Here is a 16,177-nt window from a genome sequence, read left to right as displayed (position 1 = left end):
CACTCGGGCTGGGCCGGAGGACAGGCGGGCCACTCGGGCTGGGCCGGAGCACAGGCGGGCCACTCGGGCTGGGCCAGAGGACAGGCGGGCCACTCGGGCAGATCCGGCACGGCGGGCCACTCTGGCAGATCCGGCACGACGGGCCACTCTGGCAGATCCGGCACGGCGGGCCACTCTGGCAGATCCGGCACGGCGGGCCACTCTGGCAGATCCGGCACGGCGGGCCACTCTGGCAGATCCGGCACGGCGGGCCACTCTGGCAGATCTGGCTCAGGGTTCACCATGCTGGGGAGACATGAAGGAGGCCTGGCTCTGGGCGCAGGCCCTGGACTCACCAGGCTGGGGAGACCCGCTGGAGGCCTGGTTTGAGGGGTGGCACAGGAGAGACCAGGATGAGGAGACCCACTGGAGGACTGGTCCGTGGAGGAGGCACGGGCTTGACCAGGATAGGGAGACCCACTGGAGGACTGGTCCGTGGAGGAGGCACGGGTTTGAACAGGATGGGAAGACATGCAGGAGGCCTGGTTCTGGGCGTAGGCACAGGACGTGCAGGGCTGGGAAGACATGCAGGAGGCCTGTTTCTGGGCGCAGGCACAGTCTTCACCAGACAACCAGCACGCACCTCAGGACGAGTATGGAGAGCTGCCTCAGGTGACATCATTTCATCGACACGCTCCGTAGGGCGAATGCCGTGCCTTATGCACCAAACTAGCAGCTCTCTCATCTCTCTCTCCTTTAATCTTCCCATTAATTCCTTCACAGTCTCTGCCTCGTACCCCTCGCTCACCTCCAATGTCCGCCCGACTGGCTCTGGTTCCGCCCTCGGCTCCGCCGACTGTCCTGTGTGCCCCCCCCCCAAAAAACGTATTGGGGCTGCCTCTCGTGCTCGTTGCGCTCTCTCTCCTCATAGTATCGCCTCTCCGCTCTCGCCGCTTCAATCTCCCACTGCGGGAGGCGATAATCCCCAGCCTGAGTCCATGGTCCCTCTCCGTCCAGGATTTGTTCCCATGTCCACGAGTCCATAACGCTGTACTCCTGTTGCTCCTTCCTCCTCCGCCGCTTGGTCCTGGTTTGGTGGGTAGTTCTGTAAGGTCTGTCGTCAGGAATGGACCAAGGCGCAGCGGGAATGTGGATACTCATATTTTTAATAAACTCAAGTAAAGCATCCACAGGGAAAAAACAATAAACACGACTGCAACAGTTTTGCAGGCACACAAAACGCAATGCAAAAACAACTACCCACCACCCCAAGGAAAAACACACACTACTATATAGGACTCCCAATCAAAGGCAACTCAACACACCTGCCTTCAATTGGGAGTCCAACAATCAACTCACAAGTAACACAAAATCTCTGCCACGTCCTGACCAAAACTAATACAATTGCTCCCTCTGCTGGTCAGGACGTGACATGTTCATAATTTTTTTTTAAAGAAGGGAAAAAAAACAAAAAAACAAGCTTGTTAGCTAGCTAGCTAGCTTTGGTCCAACGTTAAACCAACTCGGAAGTTCAAAAACATTCAAAGCTCTTCCATAGAAGCCGCTCCTCTTTAGGTATAATTCCGTGGGCCTAATTTAGATAATGCATGTGGTAACAAAATTCCCAGCGCTTCAATTCAAGTTTCTGCCATCCTCTCCTCATTCTCTCCTCACCCTCAAAATTTCAGTTGCATCTCATACTTTACACTGTGACTGGCAGCACGGTGTGTGTGTTTGTCTTTCATTATGATTAAACCATGCTGTTACAGCCAAATACAATTTTCTGTTAACAACTTTCCTATACAGATTAAATCACTTACCCGCTCCACAGCAAGCTGCTCTATCCGCACTGATTTGTGAAATAATTTAATGTTGAGCTAAATGTAAACAAACCCAAAATATTCAGAGGTTTAAACAGGAACAGAAAGGAACAATATAAACCGGTACTTTTTGGGGGTTCGAATCTGTTCAGAACTTTATTTTGCTGGTTGGAACAGAGGAACGGAACAAAAATAATCTAAATGATTGGAAAACAATTTTGGTTCCAACCTCCTGCTCCTGAAAGTTTTTCTTGAGTGTACTTTTAACAGAGCTGAGATTTACTTCAAAGTGCATTCATCCTATTGCTTACAGCCTTACTGTACACCTATCAGGTTACACCTACACACAGAAACTGATACACAGAAACGTTCCTGCAACGTTCCCTTGAAACGTGTCTAGAACAATAATATCTTATGTTCTAAGAACATGGCAACCATTTTCTGTGTATGTTTGGTGGTACGTTGATGGAATATTCTCCTAACCCACAGAAAACTGGACACGAGAGTTCTTGCAATGTGCCTATTTATTTCTGCAATCCTGGTTTCTCTGTCACATGGTTGCCTTGTTACTAGCTATAATGTGGATACAAACCCACTTACAATTTCCTCACACACCGTCTCCATTTCAGAAGTTGAAGTTATCAATGCTATATGAATTTACTTCTTTTCCCAGAAACTTTTCATACTGTACCTCCTCCTATTCAAGTTGAATACTATTGAATCTGTAAGGATGAGAATTACATTTCTAATAGATATTAAATTATGTAAATACTGCATGGGACCATGTGCTTGGAGTAGGACCTTTCATTTTAATCCATAGGATCATGGGAACCATAGTTCTCTGATGTGTCCAAGTATCTGTACCATGTATTTCACAAAACCTGCAACATGAACTAGAATTAGGTAAAAAATAAATTAATCCTAGCATGTGTTTTAACTGAACAAATGTGTGTTTTGACTGCAACTACCCTTTTGATATTCTCACCCAGGGAACCTTTCCTGCCACTGTTGATTCAGATTATAGCTGTCTGAAGCCTTCACTATGTATGCAGCATGTTAGACATACATACGCAAGACCTGAGATCAGCCACCAGTCGTTTATATATGGCTGTTTAATGGTATGAATTAATGCTGACCAAGTTTCACTAACCTAATTTATTGCAAGATGAAGCCTCTGATAAATATGGATTATTACTGTAACATTAGCAAATACATCAAATATTATTTTCTTCGAGTGGTATTAACCAAGTTCTTACAACGAAGAACAAGTGTAAGTGAACACTGACATGTTTGTAGTGTGTCTGTTTTTAAAATATACTAAGAAATTAACAATATTTTTAACTGCATTTGATGGCATTCACTGCATCTGGTTAAAAAAATGTAACAAGGCACGGTCTCTCTCTCACACACACACTTGTGTAATTTTAGTGTTAGCACACAGTTCGGCAACCCACTACCCTCATACATTTCCACATTCCATTTCCAGGGGGAAGCGGCAACCGGTTTAGTGGATGTGCTCCACCAGGAAGCCTTGATAATTACTCAGGTGTGGACAATCAGTATGATGGTCATTCCCGGAGAGGGAGGAGGCCAGAAGCCTTTGTTTGTTTCTTTGTGATAAAGGGGAAGCCTGAAAGAAATTTGGAGGAGAAATTGGGAGAAACCTGGAACTTTACCAGAACAAACTGGTGAATAAATCCTCTTTCCCCTGACCGTGTGTAAAAGAGGATGTGGCGAGGGCTTCCCCTGTCACTTTGCATCCTATTAGTGTGTTTGTTGGAGGAGCCTGGAAGGTTGCCATAACAAACTGGTGAATAACCTCTCCCCCTGGCCGCATGTGTGCCAGCAGGTGGCAAGGGCTACCCCTGGTTGTTTGTAGACTATTCATGGCCTATAGCGACATGTGCTCTCTTGGAAATAGGGGGAAAGGCTATGCACTAGGTACGCGTTTGTTGAAGGAAATGCGATCACAAATTGACATCCATTGTTCAAAGTTCACCCAGTGCACATCATCACGACAAAAAAAAAATTCTTCATGTGAAGCCAATAACTAGCCTGCTAATATTGATATGCTTTAAGGCCTAGTTAACTGGTCTTTAACCTAACCTGATTTAAGGTGTGTATCTATGTGAGAAATCAGTATATGAGGACCGTGTTGTGTGTACATGTGCCCAGGAGACAGCTAACTTGCAGAGTTCAATAATGTTTTAGTTTTTTTGCCTGATTTGCATGTTATTTTGGCATTAATTCATGTTACATATCAGTTTGCAAACAACGTAAAAACACATTTATTGAGTGAATAAAGCTGCATACAAACATAGTCGCTTTCTTGAGTAAGGCAGCTCTAAAATGCAGGGGTTTCAGCCTTGCTCAGTACATTCTGTGGTGGAGGGGCAGCCAGCGAAAAATACAGAGCGTAGGCGTTGGTAATCTTCTCTAGTTGCGTTGTGATTGGCTCAATGTTCTGTCACTCATGGGGACACTACGTCACCGCAGAATCTACAGGGAGAGCTAGGCAGTTCAAGCCCCCTTAGGTGCTGCCATAGATTTACAGTAGAAGTGCCCATCCAAGAAGGCTCAAGTTCATTGGCCACAGATAAAATCACGTTTTATCTACCGTATCTTTGATTGGACTGATCATGTACGGGAGATGACACTTAATGGGATGACCTGAAGTATTCTGTTTTTAGAAAATGTTATGCTGTTTTCAAATGAAACACAATACCTTGCTCTTGTTAAAGCTTTTAGAATTGGATGACACTTAATATGTTGCGAAATCTGTTGTGACTGTATTGTAATGTTTTAAAAATAAAGTATAACTGCTTTAATATTGCTGAACCCCAGGAAGAGTAGCCTTGGCAGCAGCTAATGGGGATCCATAATAAATACAAATACAAATGTCAACATCATACTTTCAAAATTTTAACTAGCAAACTAGACAAGCAGTCATCGTCATGAATCACATCGACAATCTGGCAAATCCTTTTCAACCCTTGTCATATGAAGAGAAATTATAGACAAAACGAAACGGTGCTCATCGGCCATTGGACATAAACATTACACAACAAGTCGGAAATTGCAAATTCATCAATAAGTGGTTTTGAAGGAATCAGTGGCTAACTGACAGCGTTGCAAAGCAATCACTATTTTGCTTCCTCTGTCTGCTATTCGGTGGAGAGGGTGTGTGGTCCAAGTCTGGGTTTAAGGATTTACAACATCTGTCAGAAAGAGTCTCTTTTCCAAGCTTAAAAGGATAAACATTGACACGCGACACCATGGGCCAGAAAAGGTTTAATACAATGGTCATGCTGTCAAACCAGCATGACTTCTGCCGCTTTCAAAACAACTGGAATCTCTGACTGGGAAAATGCGTTTTGAACGGTCATCCAACTCTGAATTCCAAGTCGGGAACTTGGGCCTCTTTCTAGAGCTCTGACCTGAAGATCTCTGACGTCATGATTCAACCTAGTTTTTTTCAGAGTTCCCAGTTGTCTTGAAAGCACCATAAATCCAGAGAATGCCAGACTTTGATGACAAAGTCACCACCACGCCACCTTCCTGTTCAAGTGAACACAGCACAGCAACGGTGAGTCCAACAATGTCTTGTATGCTTCTGCATAAATGATGTAATATGCCAGGGAGATATGTATACTGTAGCTATTAAAGTAATACTAAGTGTATGTGGTGTGGTAAACTGTTAGTAGCCCATGTGCATCACCCTAATAATGTCACGCCCTGATCTGTTTCACCTGTTCCTGTTATTGTCTCCACTCCCTCCAAGTGTCGCTTATTTTCCCCAGTGTATTTATCCCTGTGTTTCCTGTCTCTCTGTGCCAGTTCGTCTTGTATGTTTAGTCAAGTCAACCAGCGTGTTTTTCCCCATACTCCTTTTCTATTCTCTTTTTATAGTCCTCCCGGTTCTGACCCCAGCCTGACTCTGGACTACTTTCCTGCCTGCCTTTCGGTACCTATTGGACTCTGATCTGTTTTGACCTTTTTGCTTGTCCACGACCATTCTCTTGCCTACCCCTTTGGATTAATAAACATTGTAAGACTCCAACCATCTGCCTCCTGTGTCTGCATCTGGGTCTCGCCTTGATAAATTATTTGGTCCCTTTCCCCCTCAGAACTTAGCCTACTGTTCTGACTTGGTGGTGCACATGTAGCCTATAGCCTGTTTTAGAGAAATGTCATCATTGAATATTGTAAGAGCTTTCTTTGTCTGCTTATATGTCCCCTTTATTTATCCTACGGTTCTGACTTGGTTTACAGGCAGAATACTGTAAAAACGGCCCATGTTTTGAATTCTGTCACTGTACATTTCAAAAGTGCTGAACAAATAGTTATATGGACTACGTCCATCTTAGCTCACTCATTGTCGCAATCCAAATGCCTCTTATCCGCTCATTGTTCCCTTATGCCCTAGTTTGTACATCTCAATTGTTACAGGCCTATTGCTTATCTAGGTCTATCTCATTAGTATCGTATTCATCATTTTAGGCAATGTTGGAAGGATTTCATTGTTTTGCTTACTTTGTGTATTATAATTAGCTTATGTGCTTTTCTTGACGAGGAGGAGATACTATATAATGTTGTTGGGTCTGTAACCATGTTTTCCAGTGACAGTCTCTTCTCATTGAAATATTTGTTTTCAACAAAATGTTCAGTAAAGTTCTTATCGACTTAAACAAATCCACAAGAAGTCAGTAGTAACCAGATTTGTTTAAGCAAGTCAGCCATATCAGCTATGGTTTTGAAAAGGCAGTAATTGAGGATGAATGAACTGTTTCGCTGCCAGACAAGGCTCCGCTGATAGCCAGGTGTAATGGTGGTAAGGATTCACTCCATGGTGCTGAAAGGAAAGCTCTATGTAGGCCCTAACAGTTTGTGGGCACCGTTTGTCACTGTTATAGTACAATTCATGTATTGTTTAGTGTTGTGGTGTGTAGTGGCATTGCTGGCACTTTAAATCTTGTTGCCCCACCAAAATGTAAAGTGTATTTGGAAAGTATTCAGACCCAATGACTTTTTCCACATTTTGTTACGTTACAGCCTTGTTCTAAAATTGACTAAATAAAACATGTTTCTCATCAATCTACACACAATAAATCAAATGAAATTGTATTTGTCACATACACGTGTTTAGCAGATGTCATTGTTGGTGAAGCGAAATGCTTGTGTTTCTAGCTCTAACAGTGCTGTAATATCTAACAGTAATATCTAACAATTTCACAACAATACACACAAATCTAAAGGAATGGAATTAAGAATATATAAATATTGGGTGCGAGGCCACGCAGTCATGGGTGAACAGGGAGTACACAATACCCCATAATGACAACGCAAAAACAGGTTTTAGACATTTGTGCGTATGTATTAAAAATAAAAAACAGAAATACCTTATTTACACAAGTATCCAAATTTTGTCATTATGGGGTATTGTGTGTAGATTGATGGGGAATACAACAAATGTAATCTATTTTAGAATAAGGCTGTAATGTAACAAAATTTGGAAAAAGTCAAGGGGTCTGTCACGTCTTCTGCCGGAGTCGGTCCCTCTCCTTGTTCGGGCGGCGTTCGGCGGTCGACGTCACCGGCCTTCTAGCCATCACCGATCCACTTTTCATTTTCCATTTGTTTTGTCTTTGTTTTTTACACACCTGGTTTCAATTCCCCCATTACACGTTCATTATTTAACCCTCTGTTTTCCCCCATGTTTGTGTGCGTGTTTGTTTTATTGTAAGGCTGTATCTGACGGCTGGTATATTGTTACCGGGTTTTGTTATTACGCCCGTTTATTTCATGGTACCGGTATTTTTCCAGCACCATTAGTATTGTGTTTATACTGGTGTTTTCTTGAATTAAATACCTTGTCCACGCATCTCAGCTCTCCTGCGCCTGACTCCTTTCACCAGTTACCCACAGCCTTGACAGGGTCTGAATACTTTCTCGAATGCACTGTACATGCTAAAATCGCCACTGGGTAGAGCAGATCTTTTTGGGATGCCGATGCTCCTCATTCTGGGAGAGTTGCTTGTCTAGGTAACATGCTGTTACTTCAGCTCTGCCAGTGCCATGTACAGTATGTAGATGCATGAGTTTAAGGGTATTTTGACTCTTTTTTTTTTTTTTTTTTTTGTAAATACAACCTCTAGATACAGACTTCATCATCACCTGGACTGTTAAATAAAACAATTAAAAAATGTGTACCTGGACCTCTGACTCCATCTCAATTGTTGATCCTCCACACCAACTAAATAGGCACACAAAAAGTCACAGAAACATTCAAATTTTATTTTAGTTGGTTTAGGAAGGAACAGTATTACCGTAAAAGATGCGTATAAAAACCGAAGCAAATAAAGAACAAACAAATACAATTTCCGATAATGGCTGTGTGGTTAATACTCATTAAATCCTTGCTTTATTCAAAAAAAAAACTTTATTACAACATAAAGCTTTTCATAGAACTGTGTCAGTAAAATGTAGGGCATCTATCACAGGGAAGAGTGGACAGTAATTAAAACATACTTTGAGACAAAATTAATATCATTGATAAGTACAGTAATGGCATCATCACCATGGTCAAATCTTGTGCATGCTACTCACTCACTCTAGCCTTTTTCACCCCAAATGAATTATGACCACTCTGAGAAATGTAAATTCTACTTCGATAATGGAATTGACATTATAAACAAGCTTGTTTGTAGTTGTTCTTTTTTTTCTAACATCCTGCTGCACAAACCTGCCATTTTGATTCTTATGGATGAAAATGTTTTAACGTACTTCATGCAGGTATCATACGCACGGGAGTTAGCACCATTTTTCATATGAAGTCTGTTGATGACAAAAGTCCAAGAAGGCGTAAGGTTGTGAGATGGTTGAGATGGAAATAATGCTGAGTTCAAGAATTGATATGGGTTCCTAAGATTGCAGGGATTTTCTGCCCCAATTCCAAACCAACCATTCTTTCCATTCCGAAGACTTTGTTAAGTCACCTCGTGCATCTGAAATATTTGTATTGGTATCAGCAATGTGGGAATAGCCACACCTAGCCCTCTGGTAGGATTGGTGGAGTTTCCATCATATTGCGTACACCTATGCAGTCCTTTTCGTTTTATGAAGGGGACTCATAAAGGACATAGGGGTAGTGATGTAGGACAGGTTAAGTTGGACCACAGAGTCAACACTCAACCAGACATCCCTATAATGACTCACCTGTCCTGCAGTGTACTCAATAAGATGAAAAGTTCAAATCCTTGCAGGTAGAAATATTACTAATAGAACTACAGTCGTTCCCAAGTCCCGAGTCTACAGGCAATCCAACCTGGTGTCAGGGCAATTGGTATGAATCGGTACGTAAATCTGTGACACTCAATTCAGGATGATACATTACATTTCATTATGAATAAAATAGTGGTTGTACAATATCATGCGAATTAGAGGACGTACAGTATCATACGTCTTGGAGGACATATAGTATTGCAAGTCTTTGTCTGCGCTGTAACAACAAAGGACAATTACAGGGACAATTTAAGTTGGGAGTTACAGGAACTAACTACAAAGGTTAGGAGAACTAAAAAGACAAAGGTTAGGTGAATTTACATAGCAGGTGTATTGGGTTAACTTTAGAATAAGGGTTAGGGGAAAGGTTAGCTAAAATGCTACAGATATCCCCGACGCGACTCGAACACGCAACCTTTGGATTGCTAGACTGTAGGGATCATACCTCTTGGAGGTGCTCAGAACTACACAATTATATTTTGTATGGCTCTGAGGCCAGGCGGGGCAATCATATCTATTCTACACAATACATTTCTATCTGAACGTTCTGTAACGTTTACACCCTCCTGAACAGACCCCAGGTAGTCCTTAGCTGATAGAATATTAATGGAATTGCAAACAGACCAGCTGTTGTTGAAAATATTATGGGTGGATTTATAAAGTTGATTTGCCAATAATAGTCAATAAACAATGATTGAGAACTGACATGATAAATTGTGGAGATGAGATCACTGAACACCATTAGTGTGCTGAGGCCTGTTAAAAACCAACAAGAGACCTGGGCTTACAGATGACCCCGGAACATATCTGGCAAAAAGTCCATCGGTTTACCTGTTTCCAATAATCCTTTTACTGAATTCACATCTACAATCCATACCTCCTTGTCCATCCTTCTGGATTGTCCAATGTGTGGATATCTTTAAAGAAACCGTCTGAACCAAACCGGCACCAGACTCACCTGTGATAGACCGTGCTCAAGACGAGCTACTGCATATCCTACCACTGTCTGTCTACCACACCTGGGCTTATGTGCCGGTTTGGAGAAAAGTTTATTTACAGATCCACACATTATACAATCTGGATGAACGGACAAGGAGTTACTGATTATAGATATGCCTCAGTGATAGGATTTTCACAGAATATGTTCTGGGTTCTGTATTAAAGCGTTCTAGGACACCATTGCAATTAATTGCATCCTATGTAGGGCTACAAGAGACCTTCAAGCCCAGGCTATCCCAACAACAGACTCAGATCTATGTGCTTTGGGGAGGACAGTAGGAATGTAAGAGGTTATGCTTGACTGACCCTGTGTCCCAGTACTCTTTCCTTGTCTCCTTTCCTCCAAGATCACCCTACTGCCTTTACCTGTTAAGCCATTTCAGATCTCTGGTCAATGAGGAAAGGAAACTCTTGAAGTGTACTGGGACATGGTATGAAATTTAAAAGTTCCACTTGATGTCCCAGAATTGAGGTGTTTCCTTTGTTGTTTGTGATTCCTCTTCAGCCAGCTCCTGGCTTCCTGTGGTTAGTGATGTTGCTCCTACTGTCTGTGCTGTGCTTCCTGCCCCTGAAAGGAAACCCCCAGCACAAAGTTGAAAATAAAAGACTTCTGACAAATCTGTTGGATAAAAATGTAGTGTAATTTGTTCACAACTTTCATACATCTATCTTGTTCCTCCCACACCATCTCCGGAGTGAGAACACCCTCTGATTTAGACACTAGTCTTCTGGGTTGGCTTTGCCTGCTGCTATGGCATTGCCTTGACTTAGGACGGGACTCAATGAAAGGCACATTTCGACAAGGGCACAACACTGTCAACATTGCGCCTTCTACAGGCAATTTCCTGACAGTCGTGTAGACTGCATTCACAGTAAACGCTGCGAATGTTGGCTCAAGTGTAAACTACCTTTCAAGTGCAGTGTGCTTGTCGACAATGCGACTTTGATTGAATCCCAATGACAGATCTTATCTTCCAGAGCTAAAGTAGATTCAGCAACTCCCCACTACAGAACAACAACTAACGTTCCGGTTAAAATCCCCGTCTCCACACTTAAGCATCTCCTTAATTCATCGGAAGAATCAGTGACACTCATGTACTAAATCATGATTCTTCAGATCTTCATTCTTGCTGACAGTCTGTACGAGAGATTAACTGTATCTCAATAACTGTTCTTGAGTCATATTTAGCAATATCAAAACTGTAATGGAACATGGTCACAAATTAGAGATAAGTGGGTGGGTCACAGAACTTTTCATACCAGGGATGCAGAGGATCTGGGGGTCCCCCCACTTGCCACCCGGCAGGCACACGACCAGAGGGTTTCGTCTCTGCTGGAAGCCCTGGGCACAGTAGTAGCGCACAACGGCGTCTGTCTCGTACCTCTGGCGAATTTTGCCAAACGCGGATGCGTTCCGGACTTTGGGGGGAGGACCACATGAAGCTGTGGGAGGAGTTAAGAAGACTGTAGGTGATAATGTATTTTAAATCGAAAATAAATTAATGAAAAGTTGAAAGAATATTTGTCCGATGTACACATTCAATACAGTTTTGGGCAGGACAATAGTTTGGGACTGTATTGAATGTGTGCATTAAACATCTACGACTACTTCTATAGACCTCTAAGTTACATCAATGTAATCTATTGCATCGAGGTAGTTACAGGTACAGTAGGTAAAGGAACTGGTCGATTGGTGCTTGTTTGTAGTAACATCATGTCCATTACTCACAGGTGCCTTTCTTGCAGGTGTAGGCCAGGTGGTAGTTGCAGGGCACGTCGCTCCAGCGCCCAGAATCATGCCATACCATCACCACACAGTCCTCTCCAGACAGGAAGTAACTGTCAGGCTGGCCCCTGTACCAATTCTCATAGAGCTGTGAAGACAAGGTGAGAGACACAGAGCTGTAGTAGTTTATAAGCATCGGGGCTAACGTCTTGTGTTTCCTTTAGTCTTTGTAGCTGCACGTCATCCTGTGGACAGGTTTTGACCCAGTACTTTTTCTCTGTCAAACTAATCTCTCTGGACTCACCAATGGGTTGCCATCGGACCAGTGGAAATCCCCCTCAATGGTTTTGTCGTTCAGTCCAGTCCACTGATACTCCTTAAAGTTATCTGCGGATAGAATAATACATTTTCTTTTCTTTTCAAGCAGTAGTCCTATCGCTTCTCTAACAAGTTATACCGTAGGTCTTTGTCTTTGTGCTTCCACTGCTAATATCAACAACTCTGCCAGGGTTTGTATTGCCAAATGACTTGGTTTGAAGTTAACTGGAGGTAATATGGCCACGTAGTTTAGAACATGCTGAAGCTGTCCGCAGCACTTCAATTGTTTTTTGGCTAATGTCAGCAGTTGGTAACTTATTTTGTAATTTTGGTGAACTACCTCACTCAGATTACCATTAGCATGTAGCACTTCCGCCCAGCAGGGTCAATGGCATGACATTTGTCCTTCCTATGCTAATAAACAGCACACATAAAACCTTGAGAGCTAGCTGTTGTCTTTCCGATGTATTAATGTGCAGTAAACTGGTACACTATGCTAACAAATGAAGTAGCCTATCAATGAAAGAGGAAAGGTGGTGTATGAAGTTCGGTGGCTTTCTGTCACTACTCCCAGCGTACTGTTAATGAAGTCCTTCTCTTCAGGTGTCATGATTGATGCCAGGTGGCCCCCCACCATGCGACAGTGCTGTTCCGCCACCTCCCAGCTCATCCGCTGGTTGAAGTGCTTGTAGCAGTTCCCGTGGAACTTCTGCCAGCCCACCTCACACTGCTCCAGATCTAAGAGACAGAACAGAAGGGAGGGAGGGAGAGATTTTATTAATTCATTTGAATGATTAAGAGGGAAAGGGTAAGATTTGTTGAGCTTTTCTGACCATTGAAAAAGAAAGAAAGAGAAGGGTTGGTTTTGAAAAACAATGAGGCGATCCGAACGAAACTACCTTAAAGACCTTGGCTGGGATTCAATCGAAGACGCATTGTCGACAAGTGCAACGCACCTGACTTTTGAAGGAAGTTGTTTAAGCTTGAGCCGACATTCAAGGTGTTGACATGAATGTGATCTCCGCGAATGTTAGGAAAATGGCCTTTGATTGAATCCTGCCTTACATTTTCCCTGATTCACGGAGCAGATGGATCCATGAGCTTCATCCATCTAAAGAACACTTCTCATCTCACCTTCTTTCCATTTCTATTTTCTCATCCCTAAATCTGTGTGACAGGAACACAGTGGCATAGCAAGCAGGTCTCAGAGAACAGCCTGCATCAGACAGAACTGAAGGAGACAATTGTTCCAAAAGAAAGGTTTTGTCCTCTTTGAACAAGGTGGGTCTTTGAGTTTGACAGGCTCCTAAAGCCACAGTGTGTAATATTTCCATTTGATTGATTTTGAGTTAGTTATTAATAGACTAGTTCTACAAAACTAGACTAGCACAACTGTCTTACCTTATAATAACAAAACAATGAAGGACCTCTCACTTCCTTTTACTTCTTTTATTGTGAAGATGACTGGAACGTGGCTGACTTATTCTGCTTCAGTACATACAATCCCCAAAATATTTTTTCCTGAATGTGGTAATGCATTACTGGGGGATTACAACACTGCTTGATAGCACTCTTACAATTATGGAGATACTGTAACAGCCGAATGAGGAGCTCACCTGTCTGACAGAGGTCACCACCATAGCTGGGCAAACAGAGGCATTTGGTGCTCCCGCCCATCTCAACGCAGGTGCCGCCGTTGGCACAGGGGTCCTCCAGACAGGCATCTGAAACACAGCAAGAGGCCAGTCCTGACAGCTCTGATAACCATATGCAGTGTGTCTGGTAATGTAGTAATACTACTAGTAAATAATAAAGTTGTACTGTTGTACAAACAATAGAATGATAATGTCATACAATTATAGCCTAGTGTGTAGAAGGCAGTGACGGCAGCAGCAGCCAAGAGGAGAAAGAAAACAAAGTTGGTTAAAATATGAATATGATGATAAAAAGAGTTGAAGACAGAGGAGTTTAGAGATTATGTAAAGAAAAAGCAAGGTTGGTAAAGGTCTGTAAGGCTGCCCGAATAAGGTGCTTTATCTCCTGCCCGAATGATGTTCCATTAACTCAGTTTGACCACAGTCCTTGTCATGTTCGCTGAAGATATCCCTGTAACCTTGAATGATTCCCACACTATTTTCCAGGTCAAGTACTTGTTAACCCTCAGGGTAATTTCGCCCTCTTCTGGTGAGGATGAGTCATTTCTATCACATCTACAATTATGCTGATTTCAGTGTTGTACTAATTAGGAATGCAGTGATGGTGATATAGAGGGCAAGGGAATTTGTAGTACTGTCTTTATCTGCAATTGATTGCCTACAATGAACCTGTCATTATGTTTTCCATTGGTTATACTTTTGCATGTATCTCTGTGTAGTTATATTTTGGTCCGGAACATATTACCAAAGTACGGTGTTAAGTTTGCTGACAATTGTCAAAATGAACTAAGACACATTATGGATGCCTCATACCTTATAGTGGTATTTCTGCAATCTACTGTAAATGTAACCTGGGCTGGAACCAGAAGTGAGAGAGTGAGACTTAGACATCAGACATTTGGTATGAAAATGTAAGAACACCAAATATAATCTAACTGAAAGTATCACTTCGCCTCTTGTGTCAGACTGGATGGAGCGCACACATGTATCAGACAAGAATACCTCCCTGTTCTCCTTTCCTTTAGTACCCTCGAAGCTCATCATTAAGCTCGGGACCCTGGGTCTGACTGGGTCCTGGACTTCCTGACGGACTGCCCCCAGGTGGTGAAGGAGGAAACAACACCTCCACTTCGCTGATCCTCAACACAGGGGCCCCACAAGGGTGTGTGCTCAGCCCCCTCCTGTACTCCGTTTACCCATGACTGTGTGACCAAGCACGCCTCCAACTCAATCATCAAGTTTGCAGACGACACAACAGTAGTAGGCCTGACGAGGCAGCCTACAGGGAGGAGGTGAGGGTCTTGGGAGAGTGGTGCCAGGAAAATAACCTCTCACTCAACGTCAACAAAACAAAGGAGCTGATCGTGTACTCCAGGAAACAACAGAAGGAAAAGGTGGAAAACTTCAAGTTCCTCGGCGTACAAATCAATGACGATCTGAAATGGTCCACCCACACAGTGTGGTGAAGAAGGCGTAACAGCGCCTCTTCAACCTCAGGAGGTTGAAGAAATTTGTCTTGGCCCCTAAAACCCTCACAAACCTTTACAGATGCACAATTGACAGCATTCTGTTGGGCTGTATCACCACCTGGTACGGCAACTGCACCGCCCGCAACTGCAGGGCTCTCCAGAGGGTGGTGCGGTCTGCACAACGCATCACTGGGAGCAAACTACCTGCCCTCCAGGACACTTACAGCACCCGATGCCACAGGAAGGCCAAAAAGATCATCAAGGACATCCACCACCCGAGCCACGGCCTGTTCACTCTGTTATCATCCAGAAGGCGAGGTCAGTACAGGTGCATCAAACCTGGGACCGAGAGACTGAAAAACAGCTTATATCAGACTGTTAAATAGCCATCACTAGCCGGCTTCCACCCGGTTACTCAACCCTGCACCTTAGAGGCTGCTGCCCTATATACATAGACATGGAATCACTGGCCATTGTAAAAATGGAACACTATTCACTTTAAAAATTATGTTTACATACTGCTTTACTCATCTCATATGTATATACTGTATTCTGTTATACTGTATTTTAGTCAACGCCACTTCGACATAATATTTATATATTTCTTAATTCCATTCTTTAACTTTTACATTTCTGTGTATTGTTGTGAATTGTTTTTAGATACTACTGCACTGTTAGATACTACTGCACTGTTGGAGCTAGGAACACAAGCATTTCGCTACACCCCCAATAACATCTGCTAAATATGTGAATGTGACCAATGAAATTTGATTTGATTCTGCTTAACATGAAATCAGCCAGTAGGTGGCACCAAAGTTCCCATATTGAGTTGATACAACACTCACAAGGCCTGTACAGTGCCTTCAGACCCCTTGACTTTTTCCACATTTTGTTACGTTACAGCCTTATTCTAAAATTTATTAAAAAATA

The 16,177-nt window shown here is 42.9% G+C and overlaps 1 protein-coding gene across 1 annotated transcript in view; it reads right to left on the bottom strand.

The window, feature by feature from the left end:
- Positions 1–8,072: 8,072 nt before the first annotated feature.
- LOC106588311 (brevican core protein) overlaps positions 8,073–16,177 on the bottom strand; it is a 29,699-nt gene continuing 21,594 nt past the window's right edge. The window contains exons 9-14 of the mRNA XM_014177151.3: positions 13,740–13,847; positions 12,703–12,861; positions 12,110–12,192; positions 11,809–11,953; positions 11,340–11,522; positions 8,073–10,647 (exon numbers count right to left, since the gene is read on the bottom strand). Coding sequence (XP_014032626.3) covers positions 10,520–10,647; positions 11,340–11,522; positions 11,809–11,953; positions 12,110–12,192; positions 12,703–12,861; positions 13,740–13,847 — 806 coding nt within the window. The 3' untranslated portion in view covers positions 8,073–10,519. The remainder of the gene's footprint in view (positions 10,648–11,339; positions 11,523–11,808; positions 11,954–12,109; positions 12,193–12,702; positions 12,862–13,739; positions 13,848–16,177) is intronic.

This window comes from Salmo salar, chromosome 27 (genome assembly GCF_965601325.2).
Source record: "Salmo salar chromosome 27, fSalSal1, whole genome shotgun sequence".
NCBI lineage: Eukaryota > Metazoa > Chordata > Actinopteri > Salmoniformes > Salmonidae > Salmo > Salmo salar.
This window is presented reverse-complemented; position numbering and strand designations above follow the sequence as displayed.